Source organism: Genypterus blacodes, unplaced genomic scaffold (assembly GCF_046128005.1).
Source record: "Genypterus blacodes isolate CSIRO-AG114 ecotype Tasmania unplaced genomic scaffold, CSIRO-AGI_Gbla_v1 ptg000021l_1, whole genome shotgun sequence".
Taxonomy (NCBI): Eukaryota; Metazoa; Chordata; class Actinopteri; order Ophidiiformes; family Ophidiidae; genus Genypterus; species Genypterus blacodes.
The window spans coordinates 9,649,703-9,673,632 of NW_027466834.1; the positions used below are offsets into that span (position 1 = coordinate 9,649,703).

The 23,930-nt window shown below is 41.0% G+C and overlaps 1 protein-coding gene across 1 annotated transcript in view; it reads left to right on the forward strand.

Moving 5' to 3' along the window:
• LOC142991723 (NT-3 growth factor receptor-like) overlaps positions 1-22,988 on the forward strand; it is a 40,341-nt gene extending 17,353 nt beyond the window's left edge. Inside the window, exons 5-18 of the mRNA XM_076141808.1 lie at positions 2,110-2,264; positions 2,374-2,516; positions 3,019-3,160; positions 4,196-4,308; positions 4,972-5,155; positions 5,455-5,472; positions 5,798-5,844; positions 6,495-6,597; positions 10,476-10,658; positions 14,642-14,772; positions 14,985-15,157; positions 16,196-16,439; positions 17,556-17,714; positions 17,936-22,988. Coding sequence (XP_075997923.1) covers positions 2,110-2,264; positions 2,374-2,516; positions 3,019-3,160; positions 4,196-4,308; positions 4,972-5,155; positions 5,455-5,472; positions 5,798-5,844; positions 6,495-6,597; positions 10,476-10,658; positions 14,642-14,772; positions 14,985-15,157; positions 16,196-16,439; positions 17,556-17,714; positions 17,936-18,121 — 1,981 coding nt within the window. The 3' untranslated portion in view covers positions 18,122-22,988. The remainder of the gene's footprint in view (positions 1-2,109; positions 2,265-2,373; positions 2,517-3,018; positions 3,161-4,195; positions 4,309-4,971; positions 5,156-5,454; positions 5,473-5,797; positions 5,845-6,494; positions 6,598-10,475; positions 10,659-14,641; positions 14,773-14,984; positions 15,158-16,195; positions 16,440-17,555; positions 17,715-17,935) is intronic.
• The last annotated feature ends 942 nt before the right edge of the window (positions 22,989-23,930 follow it).

Genomic DNA, 23,930 nt, shown 5'->3' on the forward strand with positions numbered 1-23,930 from the left:
AGATGGACACAAACAATTTAAAAATCTTTCCCCACTGCACACCCATCCACACACAAACACACACAACCACAACACAAACTGTGTCAATAACATCTCACTGGCAAAGTAGAGTATACAGAATAGAGAACACAGACAAGGCACCCTATGCAAATGCAAATGCTGGACCCCCCTATAGACACCTGAACAATGTTTTTGGTAAGTTTGTGCGAATGGTCGAACGGTGCCCGCTGCAACTCACGAGTCATGTGGCAGATCAAAGGTGGGTGCCAAGTCAGTCAGCTTGGATGCAGACACTGAGTGAGTCAAGTCAGTCTATAGTGAACGACTTAGCTGCAGGATCAGGGGCTGGCGTTTTAGAAGCTGAAACATTTTGTTGTTTACTTTATTTATACTAATAGACAACGTCTAGCTTTATGTAAATGTGTTTGATGAAACCTTTGCTGCGTTTTATTTGTTTGATTCAGTGTAGCTTAGGCTGTTTTTCTTCTGCAGTCTCTTGCAGTCAAATCCTGTTTGTATTTATTTAAGCTGTGTTTAATTTGTAACCCTGTCTGTAATCATGCACGTATTGATCTCAAAGTTGGGAATAAGCAAGGGAGTTAATGTATTACTGTGTGCACATACAGGCACAATTGGCTTGGGGTTCCGATCAACAATTGTTCATCACTGTTGCCCTTAAACACACGCACACGCACACACACACACACACACACACACACACACGCACACACTAGATAGCTAACATTCATCACACCATGCCTGTAGGGTGGTGCTGCTCCACCTATCCCTTCTGTGTGTGTGTGTGTGTGTGTGTGTGTGTGTGTGTGTGTTATATTAACACTACAAATGTGCACAGAAAAGTGTGTGTATTTTGTATGGATATGTTTCTGTATGTATTGTTTTGTGTGTGTGGTTACGTTGAGTTCAGATCAAAATCAAATCAGATGTATCTGTGTAGTCCAATATCATGTAAAATGTGTCAGAGAGCTTTTCAGGCCCACAACAGCAGAGGAATACTGACCTTGCACAGAGAACTCAAGGAAAACGAGGAAACACTTCCAAAAGTTAGATTCTCTTCCCCTGCTGTGTCTGCTGTTGCCACAAAACCCATAAAGTCTTACTGTCTTACACTCTGTATCTTTTGTAAGCTACTAAACCACCTACTGACTTATTTTGTATACCACACAACAGCAATTATCTCTACAATGGCTTTCAACCCAGACTTTGCACGCTCCATTCTGTGCCTGTGTCCATTGTTTCACTAATTGACTGTCGAGTGTCATCACACACAAGTAGCACATTTGCTGCATGTTTCTGTGCACTCACATGCATTAGTGACGATAAGTGCTTTGACACAACCTTTTTTTTTTTAATCGTTCCAGTCCACAAGTGGCTTGGTCCTTAGAACTATGTCACCAGAAGAAAACAAAATACATCACCCTTTGCTTTACTGTAGCTCAGAGTAGAGGATAGTGCCTCGTTAACAAATCCTATGGGACACTTGGTTGAGTTCTGAATAAGCAGGGTTTAAGAGCGCGCCAGGCTCTATTTGGTTTGAATGTATTTCTGAGGACTTTCACTGCATCTGACGCAGTTTTGGGTACCTATATTGTGTGTGTGTGTGTGTGTGTGTGTGTGTGCTGTTACTTGTGAGTGTGTGTGTGTGTGTGTGCTGTTACTTATCTCATCCTCGCCTAGGGTGGTTAGATCTTCAGCAGCATAAGTTATGGGATTCATGGCTGGGGTGCTTAACTCATCCTTGGCACCGTGCCCCCTAGCATTGTGTTATTGTAAACGCTTCCATTTAGTCTGTTTCTCCCAGTTTAACGTTTGTTTTTATCCCAAACTTGTTCTTTCCACGGAGCTCCATCCTCTAACACAGTGACTACCACCCCTACAGAAACCTGCAAGACAGCTTAGATATGTTTATATGTCTGAATTTGGCACACAAGATGCCCATAACGTCAAACAGTTACATATTGTAGTGTTACCGTACCAACTCTGAATACAGACCTACTGCTTACTCATGTAAAGGTGACTTTTGGTGTATTGCTTAACTATTAGTGCGTTTGCTTATATTGTCTCTCTCTCTTTGTGTCTTTTTTCCAGTCATTTGGAAGATGTGCTGTTTAAGTGTGGCTGTGGGATCCGCTGGCTGCAGCTATGGCAACAGAGAGGAGAGGCGGGGCTAAGTAGCCAACAGTTGTACTGCGAGGATGGCGACAGGAAGATCCTGCTGCGGGATATGAATATCACTAATTGTGGTGAGGTTGTGCTGTATGCAAACGAGTTATCGCACACACATTTATATCAGTTATAAATGGTGTTTCTTCAGTGTTTTAATCATTTTCTGTCTCTCCCTCTATGTCGTAGACCTCCCAGATATCAGCGTGAGCCATAGCAACCTCACAGTTGTTGAGGGTGGTCAAGTAACAGCAACCTGTAATGGCTCTGGATCCCCGTTACCAGAAGTAGACTGGCCTCTTAATGGCCTGCGCTCCATCGGCACACAACACGTATGGAGGACACACATACACACACACACACATCACACACTCACAGCAAAACTGAGGGACAGAGAGAGAGAGAGAGAGAGAGAGAGAGAGAGAGAGCCATAACGGCGTAATGCACACACAAGGGTATACAACCACTGCTCTATTTAACAGGAAAACTGAAACACACCTACAAAACTCCAACCTTTTATAACATAACCTTCATACCTGCTGCAGGTGATTGATGATTAGAAAAACCACATAGCTTCCATTAGAAGTAGATATTTTCAAAGAAAGAACGTGGAGTGAAGAAAAAGGTTAAATGTTCCTTCAGAAGAGCACGGCTGGCAGTATTTTATCTTCGACTTTGTCAACAAATCCCATGAACAAAACATCATCAATGAATGTATATTGTTTACCTCAGTGCGGTGTGTCTCCTAGGCAACGGTGAAGAGCCATACTGGAGGTCTTCAGCTCCTGTGAAATATATTTGACCACCTTATAGTTTGTCTTACTGTCTCACTAGGCTGCCGTCTACGAAAAAATAACTCACTTCATCAACCTGACTCTGGTCAACGTGAGCAGAGATGACAACAACTTCCTGCTTACCTGCACTGCCACCAACATCGTGGGCATGACCAATGCTTCTGTCCAGCTAACTGTTCACTGTAAGTAAGTTTACAATAGAAAGCATTTTGTTTCATCATATTTGTGCTTCTGCAGCTCTATTCAGAGTTTGTGACTTAAGTAGGTGTCCCAAGTATGACTGCTTAAGTCCAAAGATCTGCTGGGGAAGTTACACATATTTAGTAGATAGGCTATTAACTTCATATCTGGGTGGAATATTAAGATGATTCAAATCTAACAAGTCCAGTCCACGCTTCTGAGGCTGTCAGGATCCGAAAAGATTCAGTCTGTAAAGGGACATTACATCAATACCAGTCAACGGTTTTGCATCTGCACCTATGCCTGCAATCATACAGGCTCACTAGTATGAATATTGCAGAGTTTGAGCAGAAAGTGTGAAAGAAAGAGTGTGATATGGATTCAGTCACAGTGCACATGTCAGGCTACAGCTCCCATTGATCCAGCTGGATCATGGATAGCTGTAGACGTGCTTTTTTGGGGAAACGCCACCCAATTCATTCACCTCAGGGATAGAATTGGACGTCGGAGTTCATCTTCTTCTGGCTTACAGGCAGAAACTCAGATCTGAGCCTGTGGTCAAGACTGTGAAGAGATGGAACAATGCATATATCTATGCTTGATATGGACTCCTGTGACATATTGTTTACTGATGCCATGGTGCTCAGCATCACACACAGCTCTCGTCAGAATGTTGTGTCATCATTGTTAGTTAAGCATGTTGCTCAGTCCAACCCCCTCCCCCCACCCTCATGCACAAACACACACAGCACCCCAGCCCCACTCTTCCTTTCAGCATCCCATGCAAATTGTGCTTTTATTTTGATCAGGTTTTGTCTCCTCTATGTGTCTTCTCCTCCTCCTTCCCTGTCCTCTCATTGTCTCTGTCTCTTTATTCTTCGGCTCCTTTTGTTGTCATGCTGTGCATAGTAACAATACATCAGCTGCAATGACTATATAAGCTTTGTTGTATGGCAAGTACATGTGGCAGAATAGGACAATTAAATGCTTCTATGCTGTCAAATACAGTGCTCATCTCTCTCTCTCTTCTGTTTCAGTCCCTCCCACTATTGTGAAACTAAAGGAGCCTGAGCGTCGCCATGATACTTGCATTGAGTTCACGGTTCGAGGTTCACCCCACCCAACATTGCGGTGGTTCTACAAAGAAAAGGTGCTTTTGCTTCATTTGTCAGTCACAGTTCATATATAAACAATCTGCTTGTGTTACTCTGTTTGTAATATACTGTGGCGAGTGTTGGATCCATACTTTTGGCACAAACCTGAGGAGATGTTGATCTTATCTGCAGAACTCTTGTATTGGGGTATAAAACTAGGTAAAGAAAAAAGAAAATACTCCAGTTATCCCCTCCGTGCTCCAACTCCGAGAAGGGTCTGCTTTACAACACTGGCCCCCACCCAAGCTGTCCTGGCGACCCAACAGTGAGATTGACAGCACTGGTCTATTTGGGAAGCACTAGTGTCTTTGATGGCCTTCTGTGAGGCAGCACGCCCCCTCCTTTCCATGGCTGCAGACACCACAGGCTTAATTATAACTAATATAATGATGCTTTATTAAGAAACATTTTATTTCGATGTTTATTTCGGTCATGGAAGTCTTCTGAAAAATAATTAAATATCCTTATGTTTAAGAAACACCATTGAAGTTTCCAATGAAGGTTTTAATCTCAAAGAGTCAAGCTAGACCGAAACACTAAAAACAAGATATCTCGGTCCAAACTGGTGCTTTTGTGACACATTTTTCTGTTAAATGTAGAAACCCTGTGTTTTTGCTGTTTTGGTGACTATGTTTGAATGCTCTGCTGTCTCTCTTCAGGAAATTTCGCATTCTGAGTACGTGCGTCCAGATATGGCTATTTACCAGGACTACTTAGAGGGATGCTTGACTTTTAAAAACCCAACACACCACAACAATGGCAACTACACTTTGGAGGCTAGCAACTTCCTCGGTGTGGCCACCAAGATGATTTATGGGCACTTCCTGGACAATCCCTTTGATGGTTAGTTGCAGTGTTTAGTTGATGTCAGATGGAAAGATTGACTGAAAACACACTAAAATCCGTGAGCTTGTCTTAAGGAATTCATTTTTCCAATGTGTGACTGATCCCATGAATTGGAGAGAAGTAAGATAAAGGGGGGAAGAGGCTAAATCAGCGGGTTGAAATGAAGAATGGAGGAAGGTATATAAGAAGGGATGGAAGAAAGACCTGGATGTATTTAACACGTTCTCATGTTGCTCATGTGTGTCTCTGCTCCTGCCTGGTCCTAAAAGTCTTTCTCTTTCTCTTCCCCATTTCAGATTTGGATTATGATTACAGTAAGTTATTTTTTCTCTTGGTTGAAACAAATATAAGCCTCATCATAGTTTCAACAACATCAAATGCATTTTAATTATTGAATCTTGCAGGCAATTATTTAGTTCTGCTTCAATGTTTTGCTACTAAAGTATTGAACCATGTTTCGAAATGTCTCTGCAAAATGGAGAGTTTTAGGAGGAAACAACAGAATATGGTTCTTTTGGAGTGTTGGATAGTGAAGTTATAATATTTCAATAAAGTCTGATCTGACTGCTGCTGTACTTTATTGTTAAACTGATATTATCATTTAAAACATACCTGTATCCTTTTGTGTCTTACTACCAGTGACCCCAACTCCAGGAACTCACAGACCTGATGAAGATCATTTTGGGGTGAGTGATTACAACGCTGAACATGAAGCTGATCAGAGTGGCTTGTAGCTGAGCTTTGGACATGCTCCAGTTGTCCTTGTCCTCCAAATGGAGAAGCATATCGTTAATCTGAAATCAATTTAAACAACAGCAAGTAGAGCAAATTGTATGGCGTACAGATTCATGCTGTTGTAAAGAATATTTGGCTTGAAAGAATGAACAAAACCCCACACACACAGATTACAATGAAGCCTGCAGAGATCATAGCAGTGGGATTTCACATATGGGAAAAATCTTTCACATGGCTTAACTTTACTTGAATCTTCAATTGTCATAAACTGAGTATATCAGCGTAACATACTTAGATTAAGCAATTGTAAATGGATCTATCTGGGAATGTAAATATTCGAGAGACCTCCACATTTGGCAAACTGTGGGATCCGATCCGGGCAGACTAAGATTTAAAATGGGAATATTGACGGCATGCGCCATGCCAGAGACATGACACCTACAGTATGTACCTGTATGTGAAGAGTTAAAAGAACAGAGTTGTCTGTTCAAAGGCAAATGTCTCTATCCCCTTTGACACCAAAACAGAAATAGAGACATGGTGATTGTTTCCAGTTACAGGTTCTACCTTACTCTATTTATGTTCTTCCTCTTCTCTCCAGGTGTCCATAGCAGTTGGGCTGGCAGTGTTTGCCTGTGTGATGCTGGTGGTTCTCTACCTGCTCATCAACAAGTATGGAAGACGCTCCAAGTTTGGAATGAAAGGTAGGAATCCTGCATCCATATATTCACTGCAACACTCATACAATGCTTCTATTGTTTCATTGTGAAATGTTTGTGCCGTTACCATACAACAGCTTACATTTAGCTCAAGAGAGCATTCAGCACCACGGACAGCTGCCGTTAAGTAGCTCCTAACACCGCAGGTGCAGCCCAGCAGTCTGTCAGCGGCCCCAACATGTGGACTGGGACATCATGCACAAACCCACACACTCCATGTCTTTAGGGCACAAAAATAGAAACACCATATCAACCATCTCTTGATTACATTCATCTGCTCATTTTAGTGCTGCCTAAGAGCCAAGCCTGTAGGACACCTGGACACACACATACACATATATACACACAGCCCTAATACTGATATTTGACTTCAGGCACACATGAAGATGAAGAGGGGTGATATGAAGTCCCAGACACTGAAATGGATGCTTTTAAAATATCATGGAACAGAGCAAAAACTTGTGATTCCATTAAGTCTCTGTAAATCCATTTCTTCTGAGGGGAAATTGTATATCTGTTTTCCCCTCTGAAGAAATATTGTCATCTTTATCACAATACAGTCTCCTTTTAGATCTAATGGTCTGGTAATTTCCAATAATGACGTCGAGATGTCCATCTGTCTGTGTCTCTCTGTCCCGAGCTCTTTCAAGGCTTGATTGACATGATAACATCTTTCTTACATATCAGAAATGTCAGTGTTTATAAGAGAGATCCTTCTGGTGCATCTCAGCTTTGGTTAAATGTCAAAACAAAAGCAAAAACAACCCCAAACGAACCCAACACAGAGAATGGATGATGAATGTTTGCTGGATCTTTCTCTGTAATTGCAGCATTTCATATTTGCCTGTTCTACACTTTGCTGCATAGGTGGATATATGTAATAGTTAACCCCAAAGATATCCTAAGATATCACATTGAGGTAACAGGTAACAGTGCCATGCAACCATAAGGAAAGTATTTAGATGCTATAAATACAATAGCCAGTCAGTATTGCTGTGATCCAATAGCTGACTGTAAGTGAGTTACAACCTTTTCTCCTGATGCGAACCCTGAATCATTCAGATGAAATGAGTTGATACATATCAACTTTAACAGCTTCCTGGTCCTGAATTGTCTGAATCCCAAGACCGACCCTTTTACCTTTCCCACCAGCAAATACTTTGGCACACAATTTTTCCCCAGGGTAGCATCAGCTCGATTTTTACCAAACTCCTAGATCAAATTTAGAATGATCAAAAAAGCTGGAAGAACTCACCACTCATCCTGATTGAATAACTATTTATAAAATATATGAAAATCTACTTCAAATCAAATACCTTCTTACAATGACCCCAATTCAACCCACATCCAAATGGCTTCAGTCTGCCCTTGGCCACTTCTATAGAAAAATAAAACCGCCTCTCCACACTACAGAAAAATAAACTTAAAAAATAAACCCAACTAAACCTAAACATGCAGCTACAACATGCCTCCGTGCTTCTTTGCCACGCATGCAAGTAGTGTGACATGAGCACATCGAAGCACCGAGTGATCTATACAGAGCTATCAGTGAGGAACAGGTGACGGACCGATTTTTAAAGACAGAAAATCTCTACTCAGTGTCAGCTGTAGTGATGAATAGCCAGCATGTACCTATATAATGATTTGACATACTGTATGTGCAGGTTTTGTTTGTCTGAATGGGTATTCAGGACCAGTAATGCAAATCTTGATCTTTACAGTTTTCAGTATGTTCAGCTATTGGGAGCATTGCATTTTCTTTGATCAAACTAGCATTTGAATGTTCCAACAGTAGGGGGCAGCCCGGGTGATTTTTATGCAAATAATAGAGGTCATGGTTTGCAAAAATGTTTAATTGAGTTTGGGTAGAAACATATTTGTGCTGCATCTTTGTTATAGTTGTACCAATCATGTCTCTAAAATCAACACATACATGGGAGCACTAGATTGGAACAAAATGCTACTCCACATGAGTAAATGTATGAAGGTATTCATCCTCTATACGGTCCCTAAAGGAAAGCTCTCTGTTCATTACCATTTAAACAGGACCATCAAACATGTACTGTATATAAAACGTAATTACAGTCTTAGCTTCTTTCCTGCACACTAATGTAGATTTAAATATTGGATTCTTACACTAGGCACAGTTTCAGCCCCTATAGTTTTCACACAGACGGACTCCCATGAGAGAGGTTTCATTGGCTAATGGTCTCTGTAGTGAAAGCCTATGGGAAAAGACACTGGCTCAGTACAATTAGAATTAAGTGTTATTATCTAGCCTCATGACTGACTCAAGGGGAAATTAGCATAATTCAGTCAGATGGAATATAGAATAATTTTGCTACAACCCAGAGCATCTTGAAGAAAGAAAACTTTACAAGTGAAAGAGAAGTGATGGCTTAGATCTACAGTTCTTTAGTTGTGTGTGATTTCTTTAGTAACACCAGAGGTACAATTACATTTCAATGAAGAGACCATTTGACCAGTTGATTAGGTGCTGTCACTCTGTTTGCCATCCTCTCATCTCACGAAACCAGTGTGAGTCTATTTGTGTCAATCTACATTTTTAATTAATTAGATGATGCACAATGAAAACAATGTAAACGTGTAAATGCTGTCTAAGCTACAGTTTCTTTTTGCAATATTTATAATATTTGATTGGATTTTATTCAAAACCTGGATGACAACAGCCAACATTGGGTCTGTCTGGGTCCACCACATTTTGTAATGGGTTAGGGTTAGGGTTAGGGTTAGCCAAACTCATAGCCTAACTCAACCCTAACTCATACCAGCTGTATGATAGTGAATCCCTCTGCCAAGGTAGACACATGATTAGTATACCTATTTAAAGAGCATATGTTGCAAGTGCATCTTGGAAAGTAAGTTAGTCAATTAAAAGCATGAATTCTGTAAAAGTATGAATTGTAAAACACATTCAAAGTGTATAGAGAAGGACCAACATCTGCAAGTTTTTTTTAAAATTCCCAGTTATCAAAATGCCAGATGCTTCAGGTTAGGGACCAAACAGTAAGGAGAAATAATAAAAAAAATAGTAACTTATTAAAAGTATCAGTACAATTCTGTCCTGAGTTTTGATGACATCATTGCTGTAAGGACATCACCATTGTTATGGTATCACTTGTAACTTTACTGTCATCATTGTTGTTAGTTCAACGGCTTCACCTTGTTATTTTGATGTCACCAATGACCTGATACTGGTGTAAGCGACGTTGGAAAATATATTTGACTTCATAATTTGGTGCTTTCTAGTCTCTGTATGTGTTTAACAAACGCTGTTTACAAAGCTTACCCAAGAAGTGACACGTCTAGGCTGAAGAAGGGGCAACAACGTGCCACTACACCACTTAAAGTGGAATATATGGCTTGAACAGTATGTGCAGACATAGCTTCTTTTTTCTCTGCCCTGTTAGCTTTATCTCTCTCTCCCAGACATTCAGATCAATATTTCAAAGCGTCGCCTTGTGATTAAACAACTATTACCCGTGCTGTGGTGAAAAATTAAAACTCTCACTCATCAAACATTGACTGCACTTCCTCTCATTACAAACTTGGCCTGGAGGGAGAAAGGGGATAGGGAGATAAAGGAAGAAGGATGAAGAATGAAAATGGGGAAGCTTTGGTTTCTAGAAACAGCTATCCTTCTTGTCAAAGTGTCTGTGAACAGGACAGCAGACTCAGCTGCTAGCTCAGACTGTGTGGCCCATTGCTTTAAAATGCAATTTCACTACCCTGTCATGTTAACTGGATATTGGCATCTGATGACTGAGGAATTCTACTTACACTTATTCCTATCTCTTACAGTAAAGACTTATTTATTACTCTATATTCCTTTTCCTTTTTAGGTCCAGTAACAGTGATGAGTGGTGAGGAGGACTCTGCTAGCCCCCTTCATCATGTCAACCATGGGATTATCAGCCCCTGCACATTGGATGCGGGGTCAGATGCTGTGGTCATTGGAATGACCAGGATCCCCATCATAGAGAACCCACAGTACTTCAGACACAACTGTAACAAACCTGCCACCTGTGAGTACACAATCAATGCACCCACACATCATACTTTAAATATGAGTTTGCATTGTGCTTTGACATGTTAGCCAACCTTATTTTGCAATTATCCAACTACAGTGGATGGCAGTGTGTGTTGTGTTGTGTTTTATCAAATAACACAGCAACGCTTGAGTAGCTCTGTGTGTTCATACCGCCTCATCTACTCTCAGAGTGAGGGGTACATTAGGGGAGAAGCTGTCATTACAGGATTTAACGGGTACCATCTTTAAGTCATCAATAACACATTTATGCACAAGGTATTGGCATATACTGGAATCCATCTAATCAAGTTCCTCCCTTGAAGTGAAATGGTTTGGGCCACAAGAGTTGCACGTTTGAACCACACATGGATGGAAGGAGTTGCTTTGGAGTGTTGTGTTGTGTGAAACTTCAGACATTCTGACATAAAAACACATTTACGCTGTTTGATCTGTCATTTCCTTAGCCTTTCTTCCCTCCCTCGTTCTCGCTGATTGCAATAGTCCCTCAACCCGCTCTGTTTCTATTGAACACACACACTATTCTGCTGCACGGGTATAGCACATCGCTTCTTGCCTTTACAGCCACATAAATCTCTGCAAATCGCTTGGGAGACAACACACACAAGCAGACACACACCCATACATAAACACAGCTCCCTCCTCTACACACAGGATTACACACTCCCACCTACACAGTACTGATGTCTTTGCCAATAGCGATACTGATCCATCACAAGAGTCACCTTGTGTGATTATCACAGCAATATTTCTACTGGTACTCTGTGTGTGTGTGTGTGTGTGTGAGTGTGTGTGTGTGTGTGTGTGTGTGTGTGTGTGTGCGTGTGTGTGTGTGTGTGTGTGTGTGGTGAGAGAGGGAGAGAGAGAGAGAACTGTATTACTTTGGCTTGTGTGGTTGTGATTGTAAATCCATCATCATTGTCTTCATTGTGTGAGCTGATTTGCAATTTGCACACATGTGGCCATGCTGTCATGCATGCACACACAAGCACACACACGGACACATGCACATACTTTATTGTTCAGATAAGCTCTATCAATCTGACTGGTCTCAACCATGTGTTGAAATAGTGTTCCTTGTTAGAGCAGAACAGAATGTATGAATCCCCTGCTTCTGACCACCTGGGGGCAGCATGGCTCGGGATGGTCAAGCGGTCATCTAGGGATCTGAAGGTTCCTGGTTCAATTCTGGGATCCTCCTAGAGCCTTTCAGTGTTGAGCAAGACACTGAACCCCTATCTGCTCCTGACGTACAGGTTGGCTCCTTGCATGGTGTGAACCTGCATCAGTGTTTCAATGGTTGTGAGCTTCCTGGGTGGCTCTTTTGTCGAGAGCCTCAACACATTAAATAAAACGTGTTGAGGCCATCCCGAAGGGAGCCGTTGATGTATGTTGCTGCTCCACTGCTGCCTTTGTAGTCTGTGATGTATTGTTTTCCTTGTCACATTGGTTTGGTGCCTGGTTAGTCTGTGCCTTTATTGTCTCTTGGCCTCTCTGATACCTTTCCTGAGGTTGCATCTTGCTGTTCTGTATGCATCTTCACAAGGTCTTTAGTAAGGATATGTCATTTATCTGCTTGGCAGGCACTATGCTCTCAACACAGAGCTGATGGAACCTGTCACATCTTCTGCATCATCTTTTGGGTTTGTTTTTTATGTTCTAAGTGGTCAACCCGTGTGGCTGCAGTTTTGAATACCTCCGAGTTTGTGCGTTCAAAACAGCCTTGCAGGGCCTCAACAGCATCAGCAGACCACAGGAGCGGAGTGCTTCAAGTGTTTTCTGCAGGTCGGGTCTAGAAACAGGGAGATGTGGTCTGAGTGTCCAAAGTGAGGGCGGGGTGCAGCTCTGTGGGCCTCTCAGATATTGGTGTACACGTGATCCAGCGTGTTTGAATGGTTCTTGGTTCTGTCTCCTTTAGCTGGTTACCTAATGGTTTGGGCCTCTACAGTGTTGGTGCAGCTTAATAATTGTGATACTAAAATGGTCACAAATCATTCTCCAGTGCAGTTTGCCCCCTGCCCTTGCTGCTTGTGGACCTCAGTACCAGCCTTATGTATGTCGCTGGATACTGTGAGTCCCAGAGCTCATTACTGACTCGCTAATTGCAACCTCATGGTGGAACGGTCAACTCCTTCAGCTAAATAGTGTGTGGGTGTTTGTGAGTGTATAGCAGAGGATGCATGCTTACTGTGTGTTTGCTTGCATACACATATGTACACTGGCTTGTATGAAAGTGTGTATGTGAGATCTATCGTCCGGATTTCACTTCACACTAAAGAGTAATCTCAGTCTGTGCTTAGACGAAGTTAAGGACCATTCTTGAGAGCTACTGACACGTTTTACACATGCTATATTGTTTTCTACCTGCTTGTTCAAAATGAGGCTCCCTCTCATGCATGCTGCAGTGGGTCTGTAACCATTCTAGCATGCACCCAGGTTGTGTTGTCTCTCACTAGGCTCACACATTAGATCTATGTAATGCTATGCCACTCAAGTACTCACACCACAAACTGTTGTGTTCCGTTTTCCCTGAACAGTCAACAAGATATCACAGTTTCAAACTCATTGTTGTGCTTCACATAGCAAAATGACACTGAAGATAAATATTTCAACATAATGTGTTCAGGGTTTTGCTTTTTCAGCAGCAATTATTCATTATGAATTTTGAGGGCTCCAATGCCTGAATGCCCACGCTGACAGCTCGTCCCCTGGGTCATTATTTCATTATGGCAGCCCCATTGGTAAGGATAGTAATCAACCCATCCGTCTCTATCATACATGATCACTTTACACGCTCCGAGATCATGGCTACAGTCACTCATTGTTTCTTCAGATTTACGCTTTGTTTTACAAAAAGAGATTTCCATTTTGTTGTATATTGACTAAACAGAATAAATGTTACCTAATCTAATGGGAACATCTCAGTGTTCTTACCAAATGGATGTTTCAGCATAAATATGTATGAGCTAAAGCACAGTGCTAAAAACAATAAGAGTCTTCATTTGTCTTTTTAGGTTTGGGACAATAAAGGACTTTTGACATCCAGTTTAATGAATAACATGGGAACAGGATGATTAGAGATCTTCAGGACATCATGGACATTGATTTGCTTATTTTGATATATTTTAAAGTAGGAATGACATACAAAGATAAGACTAGAGGGGCACTTCTGCAAAGGCCAAACGCTCCTCCAGTTCGGACTCTGGCAAAAATGAGAGTCCCCACCTGTAACCTCTGTTCTTCTATTACATTACATTACATCACGATCATTTGGCAGACGCTTTTATCCAAAGCGACTTACATTACATTACCACCATTCGCAGAGGGGGGAGCAATTGAGGGTTCGGTGCCTTGCTCAGGGGCACCTCGGCAGGGGCTCGAACTGGCGACCCTCTTGTTCCCAAGCAGAAGCACTACCTACTGAGCTACTGCTACCCCTGTGTTAATGTGAGTAATTATATATTCTGATAGTACAGGAGCCTCTTACCAGTGCTGCTGCACCAGCACCTTAAATGCGTGATCAAACAGCGCGAGAGAGGCTGTCACACATGTTGTGTCGATCTGGAAAGGGCTTTTCTGTCACCATCTGACACTTTGGATGAATCACACTTTGGGCTTTAAAAGGGTTGGTTTGAAAAGGATGATTGTTGTTGGCAGGAAGCTGTTGTCGCTGCCACCGGAGCAGCTCTCAGAGAGTGGGACAGCTCATGTTGTTGCGTGGAAAGGTTGGTGCTTCACAAGGAGGTATAGGCATAGATTCACTCCATCCATCACAGCCAGCTTTAGGATTGAAAGCACACAATCCTTCACAGAGACGTACGCACACATTTATAAAGACCGCTTTCACACACATGATGACAAATCTACTCAAGCTTGGTCACAGTGGACACCAACTGCACTAACTGTATTTCATAATGTATATTACCAACCCCCCCCTTGCTTTGTGTTTGTGTGTCTCAGATGTTCAGCATATTAAACGGCGGGACATTATTTTGAAGAGGGAACTCGGAGAAGGAGCCTTTGGCAAGGTCTTCCTGGCTGAATGTTACAACCTGATTCCTATAAAAGACAAGATGCTGGTGGCTGTCAAAGTAAGATACGCACACACACACACACACTCTAGAGAGAGAAAAATGGCTATGCAGATTAAATCACAGTATGTCTTCCCATGTGGAAATGTCCATCTGCACATACTCAAAGTCTGTCTCAAAGGCCTATAAGCCCACACTACAAACAGTTCCTGACCCAGCCCAAAGTTATCTAAGAAAATTAATAAATTAAAACTCAATCTGCCTCATTTCAGACCCTAAAGGACCCAACGCTTGCAGCTAGGAAGGATTTCCAGCGCGAGGCTGAGCTTCTGACCAACCTCCAGCATGAGCATATAGTTAAATTCTACGGAGTGTGTGTGGACGGAGACCCTCTCATCATGGTCTTCGAGTACATGAAGCATGGAGACCTGAATAAATTTCTCAGGTTAGTAAAGCAGACAAGGTGTTTTGTTGTTGTATTGTTGATAAGTTATTCATTATTCTTTCTCTTAAAAACTATTGGAGTTGGAGATTTTATAGTTTCTTTTTCTGATGTAATTTTTAAAGACCACAGGTTTAAATTTGTGTATGTGAGCACTACATTTTGTCATGCTTGCTCCCCCAGTGAAAGCTCCTCTTGACTCTTGACCCTTCACCACAAGCACAAGAAAAATTGTACCTAAATTGTAAATTGTGGTTGCTAAGCTAATGAGCTGCATTATGTCTGCTGTGATGTTATTTGCTCCCAGGATACTTTGCTCTGCAGAACAGCCCATTGGTACTTAGTCGACCGCTAGGAAGGGAAATCTGTCTGTGCTTATGTATGGGTTTGTGTATGCATGCTGGTATGGGACGATGTTTCTGGGTGTCTCTGACTTAGATGCTAATTTCAGCTCCGTAATTGTGTTTCCATTAAAGTGCTAGCATCAATTCCTCCAGGACACGCAGCTAATTTAACCAGCACCCTTTGCCCTCTAAACAACCCTGCCCCCCCTACCTACTTACACACACACACACACACACACACACACACACACACACACACACACAAGCTGCCACATCACTAGCATGACATCCTCTATTAGACACTTAAGTTGGTGAAGCTAAAAAAGACACAAACTGAGCCAGTGAGCATTTATCTAACTACACAGCTTTGCTTAGATACTATTTTACCTCCTCTCACTCCTCTCTTAACCTCTGGAAACAACACTGACACAGTATGCTGCACTGCATCAATAAAGCTGAGTCACACTGATGGCTCTGTCACAGCTGTAATGGAGAGAGAGTTACAACCTAGTATATCATCATAAAGTGGACATTTTGTGAATAAATGCAAATTCATTGGACATGTAGGACATTTTGTTATGGGAGATTACAACGGAAGGATGACAGGGAGGCTGAAGCACCCACTTAGCTTACATATGCACATGGGTCTATTTAATGAATTCACTCTCTAACTTGTCATGACTTTTTTTTCCTTTAGAGCCCATGGACCAGACGCAATGATTCTGGTGGATGGACTACCTTTGCAGACCAACGGGGAACTGGGTTTGTCACAGATGCTGCAGATAGCAAGTCAGATCGCAGCTGGGATGATCTATCTGGCATCTCAACACTTTGTGCACCGCGATTTGGCAACCAGAAACTGCCTGGTGGGCAACGGCCTTCTGGTGAAAATTGGAGACTTTGGCATGTCCCGAGACATTTATAGCACAGATTATTACAGGGTAAGTCAATTCAAGATTAGAGTAGTGCAGTTGTTGTTGTTCCTTTTGTTATGCAAAGCCAATTCCAAGGAGGACTTTAACCCCATGATAAGCTGATTGAGAGTTCAAGCAATGAGGAAGAAAATGTAAAGGATAGTTACGTGTAGGATAATTACAGGATATGATGTTGGCAACTGTTGCAGAGAGGGATTTTTAGCCAACTCTCTCAAACACTGTTACTGGCACGGTGGGAAATCATTTGTATTTGGCTGTGAATGTCAATGACTCCATCGAGTCCCATCCTCTGAAGTAGCTTAGATGGACTGTTTCCTGTTTAATGCTTCCAATGTCCCAGTAGACCTGCTGTTAGACAGTTGCAGAAAAAGCCGAGTAGCTCTTTTAATTTACGCCTTAACAGTTTCAGTGTTCATCTTATAGAAGTTATAAAGGCCTTAATAGCTCAAAGGTTATGGTAGCTGATGTTGCTCTGACCACTTTTGTGTTTTCTTTGAGATGACTATCACTGCTTAAAACCCATCTGACCTCCGATATGATCGCCACACAACGCATCACTGGGAACATCTGGGAATTACTATATGTAATCAGGTGCATGTTAATGGTTGACTCCATCTCAGTCTCTGTCATTGACCCTGTAGCTGATTCCAATCCCAAAATCACAAATATTAATGACGCCATTGCTCCTACAAGGATTAAAACCATTTACAAAGAGGCTTGACGTCTACAATCTAGAATTAATTAATTATTTAATTAATTTCTCTGATATTACCAAAAACTTACAAAAGAATTCTTAGTCTGTCACCAATAAACCCCTCTAAACGCTCAGAAACTAGAAAACCTGTGACGGAGGTAAGTATCTGCAGTTTGTGGTATTAATAAAAAAAAGTAATAACAATATTAAAGCTATTTTTGACTGTATAACCTTGGTGGAGTATGCCCTCTATGTCCTTCAAGTTTTCATTTCATGTCATTTCCACTCTTCTTCCATAGTTTGTTTTACCTTCACTCCTTCCTGTCCACCTGTTCTGATCTTCCCTAAAGGCCAGTGAAAGTGTACCAATGTCATCGTGCAGATTTCATTAAACATGTGTTTGTTTGTGTGTGTATGCGTGTGCACAGGTGGGTGGACACACCATGCTGCCCATCCGCTGGATGCCCCCGGAGAGCATCATGTACAGGAAGTTCACCACAGAGAGCGACGTGTGGAGCTTTGCCGTCATTTTATGGGAGATCTTTACTTACGGCAAACAACCATGGTTCCAGCTGGCTAATAATGAGGTAGAATCACTTATGTGGGGATACTGTATATGTGTGTGTGTATTTATATGGGAGTAGGTTTGTGCCATGCATGACCTGATTCCTGATGACCTGATTGTCACAGATTATTATGTACAGATAATGCAAATGTAAATTCAGTTCATTACACAGTACAGAGAAACTTCCCTTTGGGTTCTTGAAACTTTCTGCCAGCCTAATTTATTGATCTTGTGTCTTCACAGGTGATAGATTGCATTACTCAGGGCAGAGTGCTGGAGCGGCCTCGGCTATGCCCTAAGGAGGTCTACGATATGATGCTGGGCTGCTGGCAGAGGGAGCCGCAACAACGACTCAACATTAAAGACATCCAGAAGATGCTGTTTGTTCTGATGAAAGCTACACCTGTTTATCTGGATATACTGGGATAGAGATGAAAACAAGAGGAAAGGAGGAAATCTCAATTTTTCGGTTGGATTGGATCATCACTAGAACAGAAATGAGTGAAGTGGATCAGAGGATAATGGATTGGCATGGAGGAATGGTCTGTAATGGAATTATTAGCACTGAAAGTGGGGATAGGACTGTATTTAGTTTGCAACTGCCTGTTGAGCAAGGATTTGATTGATCTAAATTGTCTTCAGATAGGAATGGTTTGGAATTGATTGCATTGTTCTTTATAATCAAATGGATTGCCTTGGGCCAAATTGGTCAGACCTGGCCTTGTTTGCTCCAGTATTGCTTCTTTTAAGATGACATGGCTACAAAGAAGGATTGTGACCAACATCAGATGGATTGGGTCAACATGATTGTATTGGTCTGGCCTGGTTTGGTAGGTTAGTAGGTTTGGTTTCCTTGTCCTACAAATGTGGGTAGCACCATGCCACAGCCTATGCTTCACTCTCTGCAGAACAGTGAAGATTGGTTTAGTCCATGTCCTGCTAAAGCTTGTCTCATTTAGGCTTTATCTTATTTAAAATACCCTGATCTGGATTAGAGTATACTTAAAACATCAAGGTATGATTTCATCTGGGTCTTAACACGACTTGGTAAGACTAGGTGGAGCTAAAGTAAAGTTCCACAGTAATTTGAGTTAGTTATTCGGCTGATTTGATTCATGCCTGTTCAAGCACATAGCTATCCTAAAGTAATAAGTGATTTTAACTCTCTGAGGTTGGCCTCGTTGTCCCAATTGTAGACTGGATCATGAATGTATTAATGGGAATATTGTCTCTGCCATGTCACTAGAACTTGAATGTATTGATGGCAACCATTCAAGGATGTCCTCCGTGATAATAGCGGAGATGTCTCCCTCAATATGGAAAACACAAAAACACACCTGTTGCTTCAATCTGCTTTTCATCACAGACTTATCCGTTGTAATACACATGTATCTATTTTACATACACTGAATCAAATACCCCAAATGTAGTAAGTTCCCACCACTGATTGCGTTATTCTAAATAAGCTAGTGCTATGTCTGAGCTCTTCTAGTTCTTCTAGCCTTTGCAAATCTAGGAGGAAAGAGACTGAACCATTGCATTGCGGAGGCTTTGGGCTGAAACCAGGATTTCAAAAATGCCAACGACAGAATTCACCAGTCAGTATCATAACATTTACACAAAATTTACACAACCATCTGCTGAATCAGATTTCCTTTACGGCACCTGTTTATTCAGCAATCCAGGAAACGGGTCATCAATGGACACAGAGCAACTTTGTCGTCTAGGCCGCCCATGGTGAACCCTTTATTGTTCACACCTGCAAATCCTTTGTGGATCCACATTGGTATCCGCAGTCTTGGACTCCTGTCAGCCCACTGAGATATTCCCTTTCTGACTAACACTAACACTAACACTTGACCAGACCTTCCAATCCTGATCCTGTATCTGTGGCCTGAGTGACAGTCCGTCACCAAAGAGATGGACCCAAGTGCCTCCTACTTCTTTCTAAACACTGGAAAATATTCTTTCAAAACAAAAAGCACTTTTACATTTTGTTAACCTGCTTAAGATGTACACAAGCTGTAAACGTCCCTCTTTTTTCTTACAAACAACGTAGTTTCACTGGCTGTATTGCAAAAGAATATAACACAGGAATGAAATGAAGACAAAATAAATTCTTGTGGGCGAAGAAAATGTTTTTATACCCTTTACAGCTTAACGGGAACATGAAACTACCCACAGTGACGTTAAAGATTCAGTTTCTTTTCTAAGAAATATATATTCTATATATTTTTTATTTTTTTTTATTTAAAATCAAATGCTCCAAAGCCATTGGAATATTCTGCCACTGCAACGAAGCTTTGATGGATTGCTAAAAGGAAGTCTTGGAGCAGGATCCACTCTGGACAAGGTCAAGCAAAACCAAGCTTTATGGCAACAGAAAAGCTGAAACTGAAAGGAAATCAAAGGAGTTAGCAGTCAATGAATAATTGTATTATTTAAAAAATGTATATAATGTAAATCTCCACATCTTGAGATACTTGAGTTAAATTATTTCATTTTCCTGGTTTTGATTGTTTTTAGCTTATTGATGTGTTTGAATGTTGACAATGTTTCATTCCAGCTGTACTTTTATAATTTACTTCATGTAGCCATAGAATGTCTTTATCACATAATCTCCATTCAAATCATTATAATTTGAGGTTGTAGAAGTTTAAGTTGATCATGTGATAACAATGTATAAGTCAGGACAGTAGATAAACGATGTAAAGTGAAGTCAGCCTGTCACACATGTACATGTACTATACTTGATCAAAAGATGCCTTCCATTGTACGCCAAGCAAACACTGTATGGTTTCAGTCCACTATGTCAATTCAAACTGCATGTTTTTATCACCCATACTTAACTTACCCATACCAAACTTTGCAGTTTGATAGCCCAGTTGACACACGCTGTGGGGGGTAATTCATAAAACATCACAGTAAATACAGAGCTTCTCTGACTTCTCTGTTAATGAGTACAATGGTGTCCCATTACCAGCCGGTAATAAGTAAACCGGCATGTAAGTGAGCTGCTGCTGTTGCTGCTGCTGCATATTTAAGAACCACACTGTGTACTGCTTACTCTGGTGTTAAAGCTAAATGGATGTCAAACCAGCAAAGGAAACTTTCATCCTCTCCTTTAGAGTGTTACATATTAAGAGAGATGGTCTGTGTCGCTCCTTGCATCACAAAGCTCTAAAGTTGTTTTCATTTTTCTCTCACTTCTTTTCCTTGTCTTAGTGTCGCCTACTAAGTACACAGTAAAAGATTTGAGGAGAAGACTCAAGGTCAGAGATTTTCCTTAATATTACAAGTATCCACATATAAGCCACACTCTGACTGTAAGCTGCAGCTCAAACTTGAATTCAATATCCAAGTATCTTTCCGGTTCACACAGTTTAACTCTTCTTATATCGCCACAATCCCCAGTATTGATCTATTTAATAAGACATCCTGATTGGGAAAGGACCACTAATAAATGGTTGTGCGGATAATGAATAAAATCAGGATCATGTGTTAGAGGAGTGAGAAATGGTCTGGACCTTTGGGATGTGTGAGAGATCAGATCAGTTCAGGTCAGATCATTTAAATGAACTACATAATTGAGTTGGCTCAGATATCAGATCTATAGATCAATAACGTGTAAACCAAATACAGTTACAGTATGAATAGCTGATCTTACACACAAATAAGGAGCAACACCTCCTTCAGGGCAAATGCTAAGAAAAGCTTTTGTGTGATGACTATTACATCTATAAATCTGATGTCGTGTTTTATGAATTTCCCCCGATATGTCAATATTCAAGGGTAGCTAAGCTATGAATTTTGTGAAAGCTGGTCATGACTTGAAAACTGCAAGAGTACACAGATATTTCAGGAATCCATTTGATTGTCAATAATCACCCGACCAAAACTGAAACAGGCATGCACTGTGGTTTATCAAGAAAATTGTGTCTTTACTGTGTTAATACTGGGTCAAAATGTACCATGCACCATCACTGTACAATGAATTGTTCAGGGCTGGAAATGTGAGCTTGTTGTTAGAAGTGATAGTTAATTATACTGTTATATTTATGACCAAACTTATGTATGGTTAACCTCACTCTGAGCACCCTGTCTGTCTGTCTGTCTGTCTCCATCCTTACATTCTTATTCTTGATTCACTCACACAGTAGCATGAGTGCTGATCATTCTGAAAGGAAATGTGCTCACTTGCTTGAGTTGCCTTGACAACAAATCAATTTCAATGGATGGTTACCTAGACATGCTATAATCTAGACGTTTGATATACTACCACTCACAATGTCAGGTAGTCATGGATGGTAATTATTGGGTCACTTATCCCATTTTCACCTTGGGTCAGTTGGTAAAAGCTGTGTGCGTCTTTTTTTAGGGTATACCTTAAATCAAAAGATGCCATTGTGTCTCTCCCATGAGGTGTTGAACCTGTAACAAATCAGACCAACAGCAATGTCTCAATTGTGGCTCCAAATGAAAGCCATAAGCCTTTCCATCTATTCACAGGTAAAGACAGGACCACAGTGTGTCTGCTCTTCAAGGTAAAACAATTGAGAATGGGTTAGCATAGTCTGAAAGCTGTGCGATATCTACATGTAGCCCACTGTCATATTATTCCACTGTACTGCTGTTTGAATGTCATCTATCTGGTGTTGTCTCTGACCTAGTTTCTCACAAGTACCTTTGACTTAATTATACCAACCATTGCTACAGTTGCTTGATCAACTCTTGCACAAAAGATAGCCTTAACATTTAGATCAGCGTGCTTTCTACAGGCCTAGGCTTTAAAGTTATGATGATGTGAAATTTCAAAGATTCATTGATTGATTGGTTCTATTTTGGTTTGTAGATAGGTGGTGGGTTTTTTAGGTTTGTGGATTGTGGCTGCACTTGTGTTCCAAAGCATCATTATCACTAAAAGGATTCTGAGGTTTAATAGAACATATCAACAACACGGACACAATTCTCTTGTGGGACAGCTCCATGGTTGATGTATACAAATTGAGTGTATGCAAATTAAAAAAAACAAGGGAACAAATTTGTGGGAACAAGTGAATGATACAAGTTCTAATTGGTTAACTGTATTTCCTCCTGATTAGTCCCCTGCCAGGCTCTGTATTGATTTACTGTACATTACAAGGACAAAGCAAAGATTGAAAATGTCCAAATTATCTTACAGGTGCTTGTGTGGAACTTTGCCCAGAGTGTGAACTTTTCCTACCTTCCTCTTTCTAATACATACTGTATGACATCATTCCTGCTGTAATTATCAGTATAAGTTTTCAGATTTTGCAGTAACAACAATTAAAGGTTATTGATTTCAATGTATGAATATTTACTTTCTGAAGACAACAGTATATCAGTCATAGAGTACAAAAATAACAAATAGGGCGCAAAACTCAATGGTCAACTAAGAAATAAAGAAAACTCAAACTTATCACAACATAACTAAACAGTCTCAAATGAGGGTCACAGGGAATTATATACAAACAGACTGGTCCAAGACAAACACACAAATATCAAAGAAACTTAAATTTATCTAAACATAAAGTGTGGGAAGAAATGTTGGTCACCATTTTCAGCCATCAGGCCAGGTAACGGAAACAAAAAAGGTAAGTATTAACTACAAATTAAAGGACCATATGACAGAAAGTTAACTCAATTATGTGCACCCAACTCAGCAAATGTCATGATCCTGTTTTGTTGTTATTGTGTGAATTTCCTGTTTAATTCGTCTACCGTTATGTTTCCTGTTTACCTCCTGCCCTTGTGTTCCTTAATTGTTAAGCATTGGTTTCACCTGTGTCTGTTCAGATTCCTTTTGTCCCTTGTTCCCCTCACTGATCCACATTTCCATGTTACTCGTAGTGTATTTATACTTGTTTTTCGTTGTCCCTTGCCAGTGCATTGCGTCTCCCTCCCTATTCCACGTCTCTTGGTTCCTGGTTCTGGTCTGTAATAGTGATATACTCCTTGTTGTTCTGGTCCCTGCTCTGGTTTGTTCCTGTCTTCCATGTCACACTTGTTTTGTCACCTGTTCAATGTTTTATGTGTTTACCTTTGTTAGTTTGGTCACCCTTGTCTCTGTTTCCCCCGTTACCTTGTTCATCTGTATTTCAGTGTTTTCTGTATTTATTTCCCTGTTTACCCTGAGAAGATCACACTCAAGCATCTGTGTTTCCCTTTGCAGTAGCCTTATGCTTATTTTTCCCCCTTTTCGTCCCGCGTTTTGTAT